This window comes from Panthera onca, chromosome B1 (assembly GCF_046562875.1).
Source record: "Panthera onca isolate mPanOnc1 chromosome B1, mPanOnc1 haplotype 2, whole genome shotgun sequence".
NCBI classification, from domain to species: Eukaryota; Metazoa; Chordata; class Mammalia; order Carnivora; family Felidae; genus Panthera; species Panthera onca.
Genome location: NC_138342.1, coordinates 40,628,776 through 40,647,978, shown reverse-complemented (window position 1 = coordinate 40,647,978; position 19,203 = coordinate 40,628,776). Strand labels below are relative to the sequence as shown.

Here is a 19,203-nt window from a genome sequence, read left to right as displayed (position 1 = left end):
CCTTTCATATCCTTGACTAGCTGACAATAACCACAGTCTCAATGAGGAGTTACACAAAATTACAGAAGAAAAGGGTACCATATTGTTAGTTCCGTGAGCTAAAGATAAGTAAAGCAAGAACCAAGTCTTTCTACTTTTCTATGCGAAGCTGTTGGAAAATGGGAAATGATTCAGAATAACATTCTGCAGTTTCTTAATAAATGTTATAGCTTAATAAAACCTACCATATAGCTACATAAAAGGGCCTAAAACAGAAAGTTTTTAAACTAAATTATTTTGATGCTCCATTACCCTCAGCTGATTGTCAAGACTGAAACGTGTGCTTCAAGAATCTTTTCATTGTAAAGACTGAACGGGTCACTTTAGAGAGATTGCTTACTTCACAGTTAAGCTTGTGGTATCTTATGATAAAATGTATAGGCAAACCATAGTACTCTACTGAATATCTAATAAAACATTTCCATCCTCTCTAAAAAGCCTTTTAAAAATATGTACCATTATCAGTATAGTTAGGTGAGGATACTTCCATATTCAAATTTTCCTGTTTCTTCTGGTTGAGAATCCTTTTATGATCTCCTGAGGATGATACTGTTTTTAGCCTGATTATTTTCACTTACTGTTTTCATTCCTCTTTATGTACTTGTTTTATGTGCTAAGATGTTTTTTTCAAATATTTTACGCACAAATGTGAAAAGTACAAATTAAAATATTTTTTAAAAAAAGTATAGGCAAGAATAATACTATCACCACCATTTTACAAAGAGAGCCAGAACATCCACAAACCTTTGAAACAGTATGACAAATTTTGTGCATATGTATACTCTGGGGATGACAGGGGATATAATTTTTATTGGATTCTCAAAGGTATCTGTGACCTAAAAAGTTGCAAAGACCATTCTGTAAAGCAGTATTGCATGCTCACCTCATTTAATGTCATAATTTCAATTTTCCCATAAAGGTCTTTTTTTTTTTTTTTCCTGTAGTCTATACCACATATTCCAAGAGTGGTGATATCTGCCCCCATAGGGAGAAAATTGGCTCTTGGGGTATGAAAAAAACCCAGATACCATACTAATTTGTGATCCTCACAGTACATAAAGAGATGTAGGGTATATCTGTGGTATTAAAATTTCATGGTGAGGTGATAGGCAAAAAAAGGAAAGAAAGTCTAAAAAGGTGGTTGGGAAGGGGTAATAATGGAAAAAAGGTTGAGAAACAATGGTCTACTAAGAAAACACAGTGTAACAGAGTAATAACTACTCTCGCAAGTTCCAGCGCAGAGTAACATGCAGGGCATGGTTACTAGTCATTACCTGCCTTTCTTTGCTCCTCACACAGCAAACTGTTTTACATAAAATGTACTCTGAAAACAAGTTAATGAACAAGCAAGTCTGTATGTTGAATAAGCCTCTAAAATTTAACATTTCTACTCATACATTACTATCCCACAACACCTTAAGATCTATTAAATATCCACAACAAAATTATACCTGAACTAGACTCAACTTGAACACTTAAAATACTTACTTTCTTCTTGCATCCGAGCTAGAATCTGTACATCAGTTACATCATTTAGCTTATAATTGGATCCAATTGAATCTTCATCTAATTCTGAAGCACTTAACTCACTGTCTATAGAGGATTGAGGACTGAGTGGAGGATTTCTGTCTGATGAACTTTTCAAATTACCTTAAAAAAAAAAAAAAGATTTGAACTTTGGTATAACAAAAACTGAATAAGCATCTGTTGTAATAACTTGATATTAATTATTTGATTCAGTTCACCATTATTCTGTCTTTTCTGTTCACGAAATTCCCAAATATTGAAAATAAAAATTGACTTTATTAAGAATAAAGAGGGCTATGTCATATGTTATGGCATAAAAGCAAATCACATTTTCATTTCAATCATAACTTATCTATTCTCTTATGAAACAATTAAGCTTTCACCACGGTGCCTGGTAAGTAGGTGGTGTTCAATAAATGTTAGAGGATTCCAACTTTTACAAGACAGCCAATGAAACACCTCATAAACAAATGAATTTATAATGTGTTTTCTCCTCCCAAACTCACAGTCTTAGCCAATACCATCATCTTTTTCCCTGAATAAAAGCTTCTACTTTTCCTAAGCAAGAAAACTATAATTTGAGGAAAATCAAAATTCCTTAGAGATTTAGGAACAAACCAAAAAAAGAACACTAGGGTCATTTTTCCTACGTTATGCCATGTTTACAAAATTCTTTGTCAAACTAGTAATAGGGATCCAAGGAGTTCTCTGAAGTGTAGGAGTGAAGCACAAACATGCAACAGAGGAAATAATGAGATAAAGTATTTCATTGCTGAAAGCAAAAAGGGGGATAGAAGGCAGGTCAGAAGAATAAAGGATATACATATCCAAGAGTCTAACTTGTTTCTAAGGAAATCCTTTCATCAGATCATCAACTCCTAGTGAAGAATAAAATCCTAACACTGTCACTAATGTATCTAATACAGACTTATTTGAAACATTTGTTTCCCAGAATTCTTTACCATAGAAGTCAGCTCCCACGTGAAAGGCATATTAAGAGCAAAATAGTTGATGTTTATATTATCAAGAAGAACATAGTACATATGATAGGAGAAGTACTACAAGGTCAGGTTCAAATAGTGCCCAAATAAAATTCTTGTTAAACAAATATAGCAGATTAAACTTTTTAGTATGACAGTCATGGGTGACATAAATAGCAAGTAACAACTTATGCACAAAGCTAACAGCAGGGGCGAGAAGTTATTAGACTAGGGAGTCAAAAATTTGAGGTGGTTAACAATAACCTTAATTTTTAAGGAAGCTACAATAATTAGCTGTAACAACAGCAACAATAAGAGTTAACAGTGAATCCTAAAGAACAGTAAGCTACAGAGTAACTATTTCAGTCACAGAACCACAGCAAAACATTCTTTCCCCACTTTACAGCAGTCTACCTTCCCATATCATTTTGGACTCCACTCTTTTGGCACATACACATATAGCTTATACTATTATTTGAGTGTAATATCAAAGCTTATTAAATAAAGCTTAAGTGGTTTAATAAGAGCTTTTATTTTTAGCTTTTATAGCCCAATCAATCTATTCAGTAAAAGAAAGCATCTATTAGTTAAAAGAATCAAGCTTGTTACTCTAATCAAGCCAGATCTAAAAACTTTCAAGTACATGCTAAAGAAAACTTTACAGATGTACCCTGGTTTATCAGTACCAGGTGCTAAATAGCTCCTCACTGATATTTTCTTTAACCACTTAAAAGTCTCATAGGCACAAGAACTTGAACTATGGATGACTGAGTTATTTTCTGAGGTAGGGCAGTAAGTTAAAAACTATACCTTAATTATTCCATTTCAAATTCTCCTTACCTGAATTTCCAGGAAGTATTAGCTGTTTGACTATAGGAGGTCGCACTGGGGTTGAAGATGGAGAATTGAAACCACTGCTGTATGGGCTACTTGCACTTGGACTATAAGGACTTGTGTAACTCATGGAATTGAAAGGATTGTTATATAAATTCTGCCTCTTGAGAGCTGTGTTAATGAGAAGCGGAGAAATCAACAGAAAAGGTTAACACTTCATTCAAAATTTTTTCCTACTGGGAAATTTATTAAGTCACTATCTCAATTTAAATACAGAAACATTCTTAAGAGTAGCAAGAGAAAATACACATTAATAATCCCAACAAAATAGTTCCATTATCTTAAATTGCACTGTGCAAATAAAACAGTAGCCACACCAAACATCAAAAATAATACCATAAGAAGAATATCTTCTCAACAAATTATTAGCCATTAAATTAATTTACTTCTATCTTGTCGGGAAGTTTGTTCCAACTGTATTAACTCTGAATGGTCTTAAAAAATAAAATGAATGAAAAAGTATATTTGTGTCTTCTCATTTTTAAAAAAATGTTTATTTATTTTTTGGAGAGAGAGAGAAAAGAGAGCAAGCGAGAGAGAGAGCGCAGGGGAGGGACAGAGAGTGAGGGGAGACAGAGGATCCAAAGCAGGCTCTGCACAGACAGCAGAGAGCCCGATGTGGGGCTTGAACTCAGGGACCTGAGATCATCTCCTGAGCCAAAGTCGGGTGCTTAATTGACTGAACCACCCAGGAGCCCCTGTGTTTTTTCATTTTTCTATAACAAACATTTACTGGAAAGAAAAGGGTAGAAAAAAGTATGAAATAGTGAGTTTTAAAAACAGCCTTTCCAAAGTTTGGATTTTTGTAAAAGTAAAGCAATATTGACTACTTAGGCCAGGTTAAGGTCAAACGTGAGAATTCTCTTTTTAAAAAGAAAAAAGCCTCCCTCCCTTTCCCCCAGTCTTCTGGCCCAAAAAAAGGAAGAAAAAATGTGCTATGCATGTAAGATTATAGAAACAGTACAAAAGTAGAACTAAGATATCAAGTACATACATAGAGAAAAATTACTACTTAAAATAGTATTTCTTTCTTCTACACTCTTCTAAAATCCATAGCTTAACTCAGTATTTCTGACCATTGGCAAAGCAATGTGTAGAACATACAGACAAATGTGACATCGTACTATTTCTCAAGGGGCTTACAACCAAGTAGTGCAGGCAGGAAAAAAAACAATGATTTCAGGGCAAAATGAAATGAGCACTATCATAAAGGTGCAAAGGGCTGTGGAATGATGAGACAGGATAATTCATAACAAATGAGAAAAACTAGGCACAGCTTTTTGGAAAGGGGCATTGGAGCAGTCCTGAGAGGATGAGCGGCAATCTGACAGGCCACTGAGAATGGGGAAAGCATGTGCTTCCATCTGTGTTTATCACAGGAACAAAAGCAGGGTCTTGAAAATGTATATTAGGTTCAGGGAATAAGAATGAGTGCTGTAGAAAGGTAAAGCAGATGCGTGAGGGACAAAACAGGAAGACATAGCTGGGCCAGGTCGTGGAAGTCCTGGAAACTGTGCTCAGGAGAATGAACGTTATTCACTATCAGTGAATTCTGAGCAAAGGTGATATATGATCCAATCAGTTTCAGAAGAAAATTGATGGACATTTTTATGTTGAATAGATGAGACTGAACTAGGCAGTAGAGGTGACAAATACAAAAAAGAAGGATAGATATTAAAAACTAGAAGGATTACAAAAGAAAAAAAAATAAGGTGACTGAAGTTTCTGGTTTGCCTACTGGGCAGATAAATGGTTTGGGGTGGAAGAACATAAGTTTTTCATTGTTTTTCTGTTTAGTTTGATGATGTAGTAAGTTGGACACTGTAGTTTTGTCCGTATTCCCCAAGAGATAAGATGCCACACTTTAAACATATTTAGAATGTAGTATCTCAGAAATACCAACCTGAGCAGAAACTGGGGTGCTAATTTCTTCCTCTTTACTTTCTGATCTCCTCTGAAGCTTATTCTCTTCCCAGTGGTTATTTATTTAATCACCAGCATTTCAAGTCCTCACCCCTTTATGTCCTCACTCTATACTATATTCCTTTTCCTAAGAAATCTCATTCATACCTATCACATCAGTTATTACCAAAGTCCAAAAACTCCCCATTATTTATATCTCCAGTCCCAAGTTTTCCTGGGCTTCAGTCCCATATGTGCTGCCCATTTAATGTCTCCTCTATGGAGCCACTGGCACCTCAGAGCCAACATTTCCACATTCAAAGCCATGATTTTCCCGCTAAAATTTAACTCTCTTCCTGGGGTTCTGACCTCAAATGATTAGTAACATTCATCCTGTCACACAAGCTGGAAACCTAGATCATTGATACTTCTCCCTTACTTCCTCAAATTTGGCTCATTCAGTTTTCCATCCACATCTCTTCATCTCCACTACCATCAACACACACTGCCCAGCTACCATTATCAACCCCCCCCCCGCCCCGCAAAAGCACCGTACATTCATTCACTTCTAGCCTTCTCCAATCTACTCTCCATACTCCAGCTAAGCATGACCTTAACCAAAATGCAAACCTAATCACGTCTTCCTGCTCATACATACCACACCCTTGAACAACACCCTCCAATCTTTCTATTGCTTTTATTTTTATTTTTTTTTAGAGAGTGAGCGAGCGAGCATGAGCAGGGGAGAGGGGCAGGAGACAGAGACAGAGAGAATTTTAAGCAAGCTCCACGCTCAGCATGGAGCCCGCTGTGGGACTTGATCCCACAACCCGAGAATCATGATTTGTGCTGAAATCAAGAGTCAGACGCTCAACCAACTGAGCCACCCGGATGCCCCTTTCCATTGCTTTTAGAATAAGGCCTAAAACCTTTTCTTAAAAAAAAAGTATTTACTTATTTTGAGAAAGAGAGAGAACAGGGAAGGGGCAGAGGGAGAGAGAGAAATCCCAAGCAGTCTCCATCCTGTCAGCACCGAGCCCGACACAAGCCCAACACGGGGCCCAACACCACAAACCCTTAGATCATGGCCTGAGCTGAAACCAAGAGTCAGAGGCTTAACTGACTGAGTCATCCAGGTGCCCCAAGTCCAAAACCTTTAGCATAATCTATAAGGGCTTGCAAAGTCTGGCTCCTACATATCTTTCTCACATCTCTCCCTTCCCTACTCTTCTCCAGCCACCAACTTGGCTTTTTCCAGGTCTCGTGCGTGCCATACTCTCCCCGCATGCTTGCACAGGCCTCCCACAGAGCCTCTGCACACACTGTGTTCTCTACCTGGAATACCCTTATTCCCTCTTTCGCCTTCCCCCTTAAACCACTCAAATTTTTCTAAATCTTTAGGACTCAGGTCAAACATTGTCTCCTGAAGTAAAATCCCTATTTCTCAAAGCAAAGCACTCTGTACCATTCTTTTATTACGTATCACCAGTTATAAAAATTATTTGTATTAGTACATTTCCCCTAGTAGATGATAAACTCCATGAGCGCAGGTATGCTATTAGTTTTTATCATGTATCCTCTACCCTCTCCCCAAAGTCTGAAATATATCAGGCTCTCAGTAAATATTAACTGAATATATGTATGAATGAATGAGATTAAGTTGAAGAGAGGCCGCTGGATACCATATGAATGGATGAAATAATGAAAACAGACAGAAGCCAGGCAAAAGAGACCTCTGTCACCCTAAACTTAAAAGGTGGACAGATGGGGGATTGGGGAAACGGGACATTTAATGGATACAGAATTGTACAGTATGGGATGATGAAAAAGTTCTGGAGATGGTCAGTGGTGATGGCTGCACAGCAATGTGACTGTACTCAATGCCACTGAACTGTAGATTTAAAAAAATGGTTAAAAAAATAAAAAATAAAAATAAAAAATGGTTGGGGCGCCTGGGTGGCTCAGTTAATTAAGCGTCTGATTCTTGATTTCGGCTCAGCTCATGATCCCCAGTTCATGGGATTAAGAGGATTCTCTCTCCCTCTCTCTCTCTGTCCCTCCCCCACCTGGGCAGCACACATTCTCTCTCTCAAATACACTTAAAAGAACAATTTTTAAAAATGGTTAAAGTGGTAAATTTTAAGCTATATAAAGTTTCCAATTAAAAAAAAAAGATGGACAAAGAAGGAAGAGCCTTCAAAGACAGCTTCAAAGAAAATAGTAGGAAGGGTGAGACAGGGTAAAAAATACAATGCACTATCATGGGGCGCCTGGGTGGCTCAGTCAGTTAAGCATCCGACTTTGGCTCAGGTCATGATCTTGCGGCTCTTGAGTTCAAGCCCCGTGTTGGGCTCTGTGCTGACAGCTCAAAGCCTGGAGCCTGCTTTGGATTCTGTGTCTCCCCCACTCTCTGCGCCCGGCCCCTCCAACTCGTGCTGTGTCTCGCTCCGTCTCTCAAAAATAAATAAATATTAAAAAAAAAAACATTTTAAAAAATACAATGCACTATCATAAACAATAAGAGAAGAACATCTTCGGGACAAGTAGTAGAGCACGGCAAGGAAGCTGAGTGGGACTGAACAGAAACCATTCTCTTAGAATACAATAGCTGTATTCCCAGGAAGCTCTGACTTACCACAGAAATACATCTAATATCTCCTCACCAACTTGGAAAAGGGGGGATTTAGGACTAAGGTTGAAATTTGGAATAGCCAAATAGTTGTTTTTTCTTTTTATTTTTTTAAGTTTATCTATCCACTGAGGGGTGGGAAGAAGAGGCACAGAGAGGCAGAAAGAGAGGGAGAGGACCCCAAGCAGGCTCCACACTGTCAGCACAGAGCCCGAAGTGGGGCTCGAACTCACGAACCCATGAGATCATGACCTGAGAGGGAATCAAGCATCAGAGGCTTAACCGACTGAGCCATCCAGGTGCCCCTTTTCCTTTGACTATGTATTACACTTATAGCTGTACCTACTGCTCTGTGCATATAGCTATAAAATCTAAACACTGTCAAACAAATCCAGTACTTGATTACACCTAGTTTTGGTTCAAGAGTAACAGTTTCTCTTACACACTCCCACTACCTTTAATACCTTGTTATAATAAAGCAAAAAGCTACTTCACTCAAATTGCTATTTTTGAGGTGTTATTTTGGTTTTCCCCAAGTCCAATTGACTAATTGCCAATTGCTAATAGTTCCTATTTTTTAGGATGTTTTAAACCAAGGTTTGGTAAACTGCAGCCTGTGAGCCAATTCCAGCCCACCACTTCTTTTTGTAAATAAAGCTTCCCTGGAACACAGCCATGCCCATTCATTTACGTATTATCTATGGCTGCTTGCGTCCAAGAAGGGCAAAGGGGAGTAACTGCAACAGAGACCTCATGGCCCACAAAGCCTAAGATGTTTACTATCTGGCTATTTACAGAAAAGGTTTGCCAATGCGTTTATATGTTTATTTATCGACTGTCTGCCACCCCCGTTAGAATATAAGCTCTGGGAAGTAAGGGACTTTTTCGTCTATCTTATTCATTGCAATATCCTCAGAGTTGAGAACAACACCTAGCACAAAGTAGGTTATGAACATATACTGCTGAATAATGACAACTCCTAACTGTAAAATATACTTACCTTATTTCTAAGGTGAGATACAACAGTAATGGAAAGTTGTTCCTAAAGATATTTTTAATAAACATCTAAATAATATCACCTAACTGGAATGAGTTAGAAATTTTCCAGTTATTCTGAATTGTCTACTACCTTGTCTAGATATTTTTAATAATTTGGAGGCGCCTGAGTGGCTGTCAGTTAACTATCTAACTTTGGTTCAGGTCATGATCTCGTGGTTCATGGGTTCAAGCCCCATGTCGGGCTTAGTGCTGACAGCTCAGAGCCTGGAGCCTGCTTCAGATTCAGTGTCTCTCTCTCTGCCTGTCCCTCTCCTACTTGCCCTCTCTCTCTCTCTCTCTCAAAAATAAACAAACATTAAAAAAAACTCTTATGAATAGAATTTAAATCAAGCTCCAGGATACAATTCTAAAAACACTTAATATTCAGAAAAAAAAAAAATTTAATTGCATAAAGGCTACTGCTTTTCCAAAAAGGATCCTCTATACACAAGGAAAAAGTAACACAGAAGTATACACAAGGAAAAAGCTCACAGAAGTTAAATAATGCACAGAGTCACAGAGTAACTAAGTGCTAGAATGAGAATGGGGTCTCTTTGGTTCCCAGCCTGTATGTTTCCACCACATCAGAATTTCCCAAGGGTGGTGAGAGAACTTTAGATGATACCAAACATATTTTTAATAGTTATTTGTTTTAACTTATATTAGAAAAAAAAAGCCCTATCACATAAACCCCATTATTTCATGGATATTATTCTTTAGGATGAAGTGAAATAAAAATGAGAAGACTGCAGCAAAAAGCTATTAAGTAAATTTAACAGGGTATTATGTAATTTAACAAGCTATTAAGTAAACAAGGTTATGTGCATATGGTAAAAACCCATGATGGCATGCACAAGACTAAGAAACCACCAAGCAAAGAACTGCCTTCCTAAAAACATACCAACTCAACATCTATCTGTTTTTTGATTAAAGAAAGCAAGGAGATGAACTTACAAGTAAAATTATAGACATACCTGACATAGTTTGATCAAGTTTGTGGATAAGAGACTTTTTAGCACATTCGACATCAGGACTTGGGTAATCCAAAACTTGCCTGCACCAAACTAGTGGACTAACTGATTTCTGCATTGGTGTAAGTTTTTTCTTTGGTGATGAATACAGCCTAGAAGAAAACAAAAACAAAAACAAAAATAAAAGGTTAACATTCATTATTAAGCACAAGTTATAAGACAGGGATCCTTATGGACAGATTTAAATTAAGAGGGGGGTGTTGTAGGTGTCATGGAATGTCTTTAAAATCACCTACATTTTACTTTGTGTATAAAAAGAAAATGACACTACAACCATCAATATTAACCCATATTTCAAATGCTAAATAAACCCAAATGAAGCCAACTGTCTTAATTCTAAAATAGGTCTTATTTTTCTTTTAGTCTCATTACAAAAACTATGAGGAAACATCTGTCTTTACAATAGTTCGGTCTGTTTTCAGTAGTACTTGATCAACTCCCTAATATAACCATATCATTAAGTACTGTCTTGAAGACAGTATGAGATAAATACCTTGTTTTCCACCTGCCAGTTCACTTCCTACCACAAACCACACAAAAATCTCCCATTAGCAATCCATTCCCTTTAGTTAAGCAGTACCCACTCTTGTAGCCTTCTTTTCAAATCATGACACATCAGAAAAAAGCAATACTTTAAATCCTTAATAACTTAATATGAATGCATTTATGAAATTTACTTCAGTCTCAGGAAAAAGAATAGGACAGTATACTTTATAAGCTCTGGGGAAGGTATACAAAAAGACAATGTGGGCAGAAGACAGGAGAGTGATACCCTTGAATTTCCTACTTCACAGTTTTTTCCTCAGATTGGTCCAGATTATGTCAATTGATATTAATTTATTTCAAATGTGATACCATATGAAAAATGTGAAGTTACTTAAATTCTAATCAGAATGGTTTCCAAATTAAGACACTTTGAGTGGAATTTATGAAGTAAACAACAGTATGCTTTATCTACAGAGTTAAATGTCTCCATAAGACCAGGAGTTAGTAATTTCACATTTTATATTAATCAAGTTAGGGCAATCAAATAAAATGTGTTCTGGTATAAAGATTTAAATATATCTCTATAGTACCAGAATTGACAAACTACTTTCTAGTGACCCAATGTACATTTTCCATCCCTTTTCTCATCTCCCCTATCTATAAATTAAGTCACTCACATCAACTAGTTAGCTCTGATCAAGATAATCAAAACTAATAGGGTAAACAATCATTTCTCTAGTCAACAATCCATGGTCATTTGGATAAAAATGAAATAAAATCTCAATTTATGAAATACCTTAATAACAGTTCAAAAAGAAAACGAAACTATTGGGGTTCATTCTCTTTCCATCTTAAATACTAAAAATGTTTCATAATAAATCTCTACCTCAGCATTCCATTTTAATTGTGATAACTATCATATATAGGTATTTTAGGTTAGAAATATTTAGCAAACAAAACTATAGATGAATAAACATTAACAAAATCACTTTATGATCATTACTCTTTCAACATATAACTTTTCCCTACACTACTGGTTTCACACAATTTAATCACATGACTCATGTGTACTTAGTATGTTCCTCTACTGTTAGCTGTAAAACTAACTGTAAAAAGTTCAAGGATCAGGAATGAGCCTCAAAAACATGCTCAAAGTAACCAGACACAAAAAACACACATACTGTATGATTCCATTTATACATAATGTCTAGAAAAGGACACACCAGAAAGTAGATTAGTCATTGTCTAGGACTAGAAGAGGTAGGAATGGGGAAGAGATTTCTTTCAGAGTGATATAAATGTTCTAAAATTACATGGTGGTGATGGCTGTGGTAACAATGTCATGACTGTAAATATACTAAATTCTTGAATCTTATGATGCATTTTATTGCATATATATATTATAAAGATATGGGTAAATTCTATATTATATAAATTATATCCTGATAAAGTTTTTATTAAAAAATTATAAGGTGCTTTTAGAATCTTTAAAAATACAGAATGTACTATAAACTAAATGACTAAAACAATAATTCAAAATCAATTACACTAAGCCATCATATCTCTTATACCCTATGAATGGTAGCTCTCCTGTTTTTGTCAATGGAACCATAATTCCTTCAGTTACAAAAGCTAAAAACTAAAATTTTGGGTTCCTCCATCTGTTTTATTTCCTACCTTCACCAATAATCTATCACCAAGTCTTGCTGATCCTACATGTACAAACTTACCTTTTCCTCCACCATTCCTATATTTACTTCCCTAACTGGCAACAGAGAATGCACCTTCCTTCCATTAACAGATAAAAGTTAATGTAGTAACCTGTACATTCCTAGAGTGATGAAAAGAGGGAGACTGATTCAATAACCCGAGTATGCCAACTATCTCTTATCACTCTATCTTCTTAGTTCAGTGCCCCATTACTACCCTCAAGTCTAAAAATGGAGGCCTATGGCCCAAATGGCATTGGCAAAAAATTATTCTTTGGTCAAGGAACCTTTGGTTGAGGTTTCAAAGTATTTCTAAACCTGACAGAGGACACGTGAACTGGGTTGTAGCATGTAACTGGATCCTCTTTTAGCAAGACCAAGATGCTTCAGTCCCTGAATTTTTAAAGAAAATCCTAAACAAAAATATTTGAATACATATCATCTCCTTTGTTTGTTTCTTACAAACACATAGACTTCTTCAAAATAACTATTTCGTGAGCTAAAAACATTTTTCTCACTGGTGCTTTTGAAGTTTTTAAATAATATTTAATAACTTAATAATGTTGAATCAAAAGGGACTTATTTCTGATGGGCACAGCCAGTACATAGGTGACTAATACAACTTACAAGGGTTGGGATTTGTCAAGTTTTCACCTGCCAAGAAAACTTGAAATGTATAACTTCATTACCCTAATTCGGCTAAAATTAAGTCATAGAGGCCCAGTGGGGAGCTGAGCCTCCACTCCTACCCAGCATCAACAAGGCAGGAGGCAGTGTGGAGTGAGCATCTCATCTCCCTTTACCAGTTCTCTACATGTCAGTAGGGCCCAGTATAGAGTTGATTTTACACCCCATCCATCTGGAAGAAGATAGTGTGAGCCAGGGCCCCACTCTTGCTGACATGATGTCAGCATGACCTGGCAGAGAGCTGAACGTCTATCCCACGCACTATACCTAGACAAAACTGCTTACTAAAAAAGAAGAAATATGATTAGGAGTTTCACAATATAATACACAGAATATCAGGGATACAACTGGAAATCACTCACCATACCAAGAAAACAGTTAAAGTTGGGACGAAGAACAGAAACAATGAAGTCAAACTGAAAACAAAAACCAAAATGGCAGACATAAATCCAACCACACCAATAATTACACTAAATTGAATAGACTATAACCAATCTATTCAAAAGGCAGAGATGGTCGGACTGAATTAAAAAGAAAAAAAAAAAAAAAAAGACCCAGGCGCTTGGATGGCTCAGTTGGTTAAGCATCCAACATAGGCTCAGGTCATAATTTCATGGCTCATGAGTTCGAGCCCAGCATCAGGCTCTGCACTTTCTTTCTCTCTCTCCCCCCAACACTCTCTCTCTCAAAATAAATAAATTTTGAAAAATCAAACAATAAAACAAGACCTAACTATATTTTTCTGTAGAAGAAACACCTTAGATTCAAAGTCACAAGTAGGTTGAAACTAAAAGACGGGAAGACATACCATGAGAATAGTAACCATAAAAGAGCTGGAACTTAAGAAATATTACTGGAGACAAAGAGAGATCAATACATCAGAAAGATATAACAATCAAATAAAAAGATACCTAATAACAGTAATAGAATAAAAAGAAAAAGAGACAACTGAGAAATTTTATTTGGAGTTTTCAATAGCACCCTCTTAAGAGCTGAAAAAAGAGCTACATGGAAAAATCAGTAAGAATTTAGAAGTCTTGAACATTATCAAGCAATTTTACTTAACTGACAATTATGGGGCACTCTACCCATCAATAAAAGAACAGATGTTCTTTTTAAGTACACATGGGACATTCTTCAGGTCAGATCAATCTGACCATGAAAAAGTCTTTCTGAATTTAAAATAACTGAAATTCTTCAAAGTTTGTTCTCTGACCACAATGGAATTACATTAGAAATCAACAGAAAGAAATGTAGTAAATTCCAAATATTTGGAAATTAAACAACACACTTAAAAATAACCACAGGTCAAATAATAGATCACAAGGGAAATTAGAAAATATCTTTAACTGAAAAAAACAAAAATAAAACATACCACTAATTATGTGATGAAGACAGTGAAGTACTTAGAGGAAAATTTATAATTTTTAGCACATATTAGGAAAGAAAAGAGGTCTCGAATCAACAATCTAATCATAAAAAATAAGAGCAAATTAAACCCAAGGCATCAGAAGGGAGGAAAATATAAATATTAGTAGTAATCAGTGAAATAGAAAAATAGAGGGAAAAAAATAGAAACCAAATATGGTTCTTTGAAAAGATTCTAAAAATGCAATATCTTTAGATTTACCAAAAAAAAAAGGTGAGAAAATACTAATTACAAAAATTAGAAATAAAGAGTGAACACTGCTACAAACAGGATTATAAGGGAATATTATGAACAGTTTATGCAAACAGGTTAGATAGGATATACAACTTCCTAGAAAGATACAAGTTACCAAATGGGACTCACAGAGAAACAGAGAATCTGAAGAGATTTACAAAAAGAAATTGAATTAGTAATTAGAAATCTTCCTGTAAAGAAAAACAACCCATGCCCAAATGCCTTTACCTATTAATGTTATCATCACCAAGGAAAAAATAATACCAAATCCTACACAAACTCTTTCAGAAAAATAGATCTAATGGTGAAAGAATGAATTCTTCTAGAACTGGGAATAAAGTTAAGGATGCAAGCTCTCATCATTTCTATACAATGCTACACTAGAGTGTCTCACCAGTTTCACAAGGCAAGGAAAAGTAATTAAAGACATCATATGAAAGAAGGAAGCAAAACAGTCTTTATTCACAGCCAACATGATCCTGTATATAGAAATGCCTTCGCAGGAATCTACCAAACCAAAAACACCCAACTAGAATAAATGTATTTAGTAAGGTTGTAGGATACAGGATTGACAGGCAAAACAATCATTTGTATATCTATATATTATTTCAAATATGAAATAACAAATGAAGTATAAGAGTTGTACACTAAAAACAGTAAAACACTGAGATAAATTAAAGAAAACTTAAATAAATGAAAGATGTACTATGTTCATAGACCTTAAGACTCAATATTGTCAAGAAGTCAGTATTTCCAAACTGATCTACACAACACAATCTCTAAAAACAAATCTCAGCAGGCCTCTTTTATAGATATTGACAAGCTAATTCTAAAAGTTATATGAAAATGTAAAGAGCAAAGAATGTCAAAGCAATTTTGAAAAAGAAAAACCCTTAAAAAAAAAAAAAAAAGCCCTGAAAATCTCTGGTCTTGCTTTCTTCTGATCCCTTCTATATAATGACGCTTAGTTGTTCTCTAAAATATGAATTTGAGTGTATTAACATACCTGTGCTAAAAATTCTGTGCCAGTTTCCTTTTGCCCTTATGATAGAGTCTTATCCAAAAAAAAAAAAAAAAAGGCCCCCACAGCCCTTTCAGGCATCAGCGGTGATCTGTTTCAGTACTTTTTTAAAAAGCTGCATTTCTCACTTTCATCCACCACCCAAATTTTAATAGCAACCATATGGTACTAATTTCTATTCCTGGAAAGCCCAACACTTTTGCTTCTAGGTCACACATGCATGTTGTTCCCTCTGCCTGAAACAAGCTCAATTCTTTTTGCTTATCTCATCCTCCCTTGCCCAACCTTGGTCAGACCATTCCTACTTTTGACTGTGTCTCAGCTTAAATGTCACTTAATCAGGGAAACCTTCCTAACCACCTCTCATAAGACTAGTACTATAGGTGTGCCTGGCCTGGATGGCTCAGTCAGTTAAGTGACCTGCTTGATTTTAGCTCACGTCACGATCTCATCATGGTTTATAGGTTCGAGCTCCTCATTGTCAGTGCAGAGCCTGGTTGGGATTCTGTCTCTCCCTCTCTCTCTCTTTCAAAATAAATAAACGAAACTAAAAAAACAAAAATAAAAAACGACTAGTAGTAAATAGTGAAGCAAGGTGTTTTAACAAAGCATCTTTGCAGCCACCTAAATATGCCTTGTTAAAAAGGAAATTCCACCTCTAACATCCACTCTAGTTACAAAAGACTTAACTTTATACTTCGTTCATTTTTGTCTTTTTGAAGTTTTTAAGTTGGTATTTATAAGTTGAAAAAAGACATTTAAAAAAATGTACTAGTGACAAAAATGCTAAAACATTGGGTGAACCTCAAAAACATTACGCTAAGTAGTAGCTAGCCACAAAAGACCATGTACTATATGAGATCATCTACATGGAATGTCTGGATAGGCCAAACTAGGAGACAAAAAGTAGATTAATGGTTGCCTAGGGATAGGAGAGGGGGTAGGGAGAAGAGAAATGGGAAGTGACTGCTAATGGGTACATGGTTTCTTTGGGGAATGTTAAAAATATTCTGAAACAAGACTATGATAATGGTTGTACTATTTTGTAAATATACTAGAAACCAATGAATACTAAAAACCACAGTACACTTTAAATAGGTGAATCTTATACTATGTAAGTTATAGTTTATAAATTAATTGGCTCTTGGGGCACCTGGGTGGCTTAGTTGGTTAAGTGTCTGACTCTTGATTTCGGCTCAGGCCATGATCTCATGGTTCATGGGGTTGAGCCCTGCATCAGGCTCTGCACTGACAGCAAAGAGCCTGCTTGGGATTCTCACTCTCCCTCTCCCTCTGACCCTACCCAGCTTGTGCACTCTCTCTCAAAATAAATAAACTTAAAAAAGAAAAAGAGAGCGAGAACATTAAAAAAAAGAAATTGGCCCTCGAGATATTACTTTTTCCCTTAGATCATTACAGAAGAATTAAAAATCATTAAATATAATTTATGTATATTGTTAAATACTGAGAGAACTAGTAGGAATATAAGAATATTAATATTATGAAACTGACAGTAATAACGCACATTTTGGCCCATATGCCACACATGCCTGTATAATATGACTGATGATAAGAACAACTAAGAATGCAACTTTATTATTTTTTAAAAGATGTAACAACTTTCAGTAATATAAGAATGTATAAATGTAAGGAGTGATAACAACCCTCCTCCCCCTACCAATTCTATCCCCTCAAATTATTTGCAGTTTGGAATATGTCTCTCCTGACTTTCCAATGAATGTATAATAGACATATAATTAAATGATAGGAAGGGAAACTGGAGTTAATTAAATGATAGGAAGGGAAACTGGAGTTTACTTTGCTGAATTTATGGTAACCACAGTAATCACTTTTCATACTGTAGTTAGCTAAAAGCAAAGTAGTGAAGCTAAGAACAACAAAGATTTAATTTTAAGGTAAAAATAAAATTATATTAAAATTATTACTGAAATCTATGTCTTTAATAATTAGTCAACTTTCTACAGGCCAAGAAAAATAATCAGATTTTAATACCTCAAAACCAAACTTCTCTATTTATTATGGCATATTCAAGACAAAAAACAAAAACAAAAAACCCAAAAAACAAAAAAACAGAGCCTGTCTTCACAGTTTCAATGCACAATCCCTGGCACAGTGACTGACATTTAGAGACGGCCAAATACTTGCATCTGAATGAAGACTGAATAAAACAACCATGATTACAATATTAAAAAATGTATATGAAAAAAAGATAAAGGAAACATACCAAAGTAAGATCAGGGTGACTATTCTGAGATTGTAATTTTGTTTCTATTTTTATAATTTTATGATTTTGTAAAACTTTCATTAATAGAAGTATCTTTGGTTTTACCCACAACTAAAAATAATTTAGTAATTCTAAACTCTTAGGATACATTGCTTTATAAAGATTTACTAAGCTTTCTCAATCAGTAAGGCAATAATAAGTGCTATTATTATTATTTGTATTTTACTAAATGTTTATTACATGCCAGGAATGATTTCAATATTTTAAATATACTAACTCTGGGAATGTAAGCTGGTGCAGCCACTCTGGAAAACAGTATGGAGGTTCCTCAAAAAATTAAAAATAGAACTACCCTACGACCCAGCAATTGCACTACTAGGCATTTATCCATGGGATACAGGTGTGCTGTTTCAAAGGGACACATGCACCCCCATGTTTATAGCCGTACTATCAACAATAGCCAAAGTATGGAAAGAGCCCAAAAGTCCATCGATGGATGAATGGATAAAGAAGATGTGGTGTATACACACACACACACACACACACACACACACACACACACACAATGGAGTATTACTCAGCAATCAAAAAGAAATGAAATCTTACTATTTGCAACTACGTGGATGGAACTGGAGGGTATTATGCTAAGTGAAATTAGTCAGAGATAGACAAAAATCATATGACTTCACTCACATGAGGACTTTAAGAGGCAAAACAGATGAACATAAGGGAAGGGAAACAAAAATCATATAAAAACAGGGAGGGGGGACAAAACAGAAGAGACTCATAAATATGGAGAGCAAACTGAGGATTACTGGAGGGGTTGTGGGAGGGGGGACAGGCTAAATGGGTAAGGGGTACTAAAGAATCTACTCCTGAAGTCATTGTTGCACTATATGCTAACTAATTTGGATGTAAATTTAAAAAAATAAAATTAAAAAAAATAAAAATAAATATACTAACTCAATCTTCACAACAAAGCCATGAATAGGTGCTATCAGAATCCCCATTATACAGATAAGGTCACCAAGGCACAATGAGATAAATGACAGAGATATAAATGTCCAAAGTGACATAGTTATTAAGTGACAAAACTAGGATTACTCCAGAACCTACTCTCTTAAGTATTATGCTTTAGTGCCTAAGGAGGCCCCTGGCTGGCTCAGTCAGTAGAGCATGGAACACTTGATCTCAGGGTCCTGAGTTCAACCCACATTAGGGGGTAGAATTTACTTAACAAAGAAGAAGAAAAAAAAAAAAAAGACTTCAACATAGTAGTCATTCTAATGGTTCCTGCTGTTCCCTGTTCTCTTTTCCTAAGCCCTACCAACCATAAAGTATAAAGTTGTAAT

At 35.6% G+C, this 19,203-nt stretch overlaps 1 protein-coding gene across 2 annotated transcripts in view; it reads right to left on the bottom strand.

The window, feature by feature from the left end:
- The window catches only part of SLAIN2 (SLAIN motif family member 2), a 73,452-nt gene that overhangs the window by 31,164 nt on the left and 23,085 nt on the right, over window positions 1-19,203 (bottom strand). For both annotated transcript variants that reach the window (XM_078446138.2, XM_078446139.2), the window contains exons 2-4: window positions 9,984-10,132; window positions 3,387-3,551; window positions 1,528-1,689 (exon numbers count right to left, since the gene is read on the bottom strand). In XM_078446138.2, the coding sequence (XP_078302264.1) occupies window positions 1,528-1,689; window positions 3,387-3,551; window positions 9,984-10,132 (476 nt within the window). The remainder of the gene's footprint in view (window positions 1-1,527; window positions 1,690-3,386; window positions 3,552-9,983; window positions 10,133-19,203) is intronic.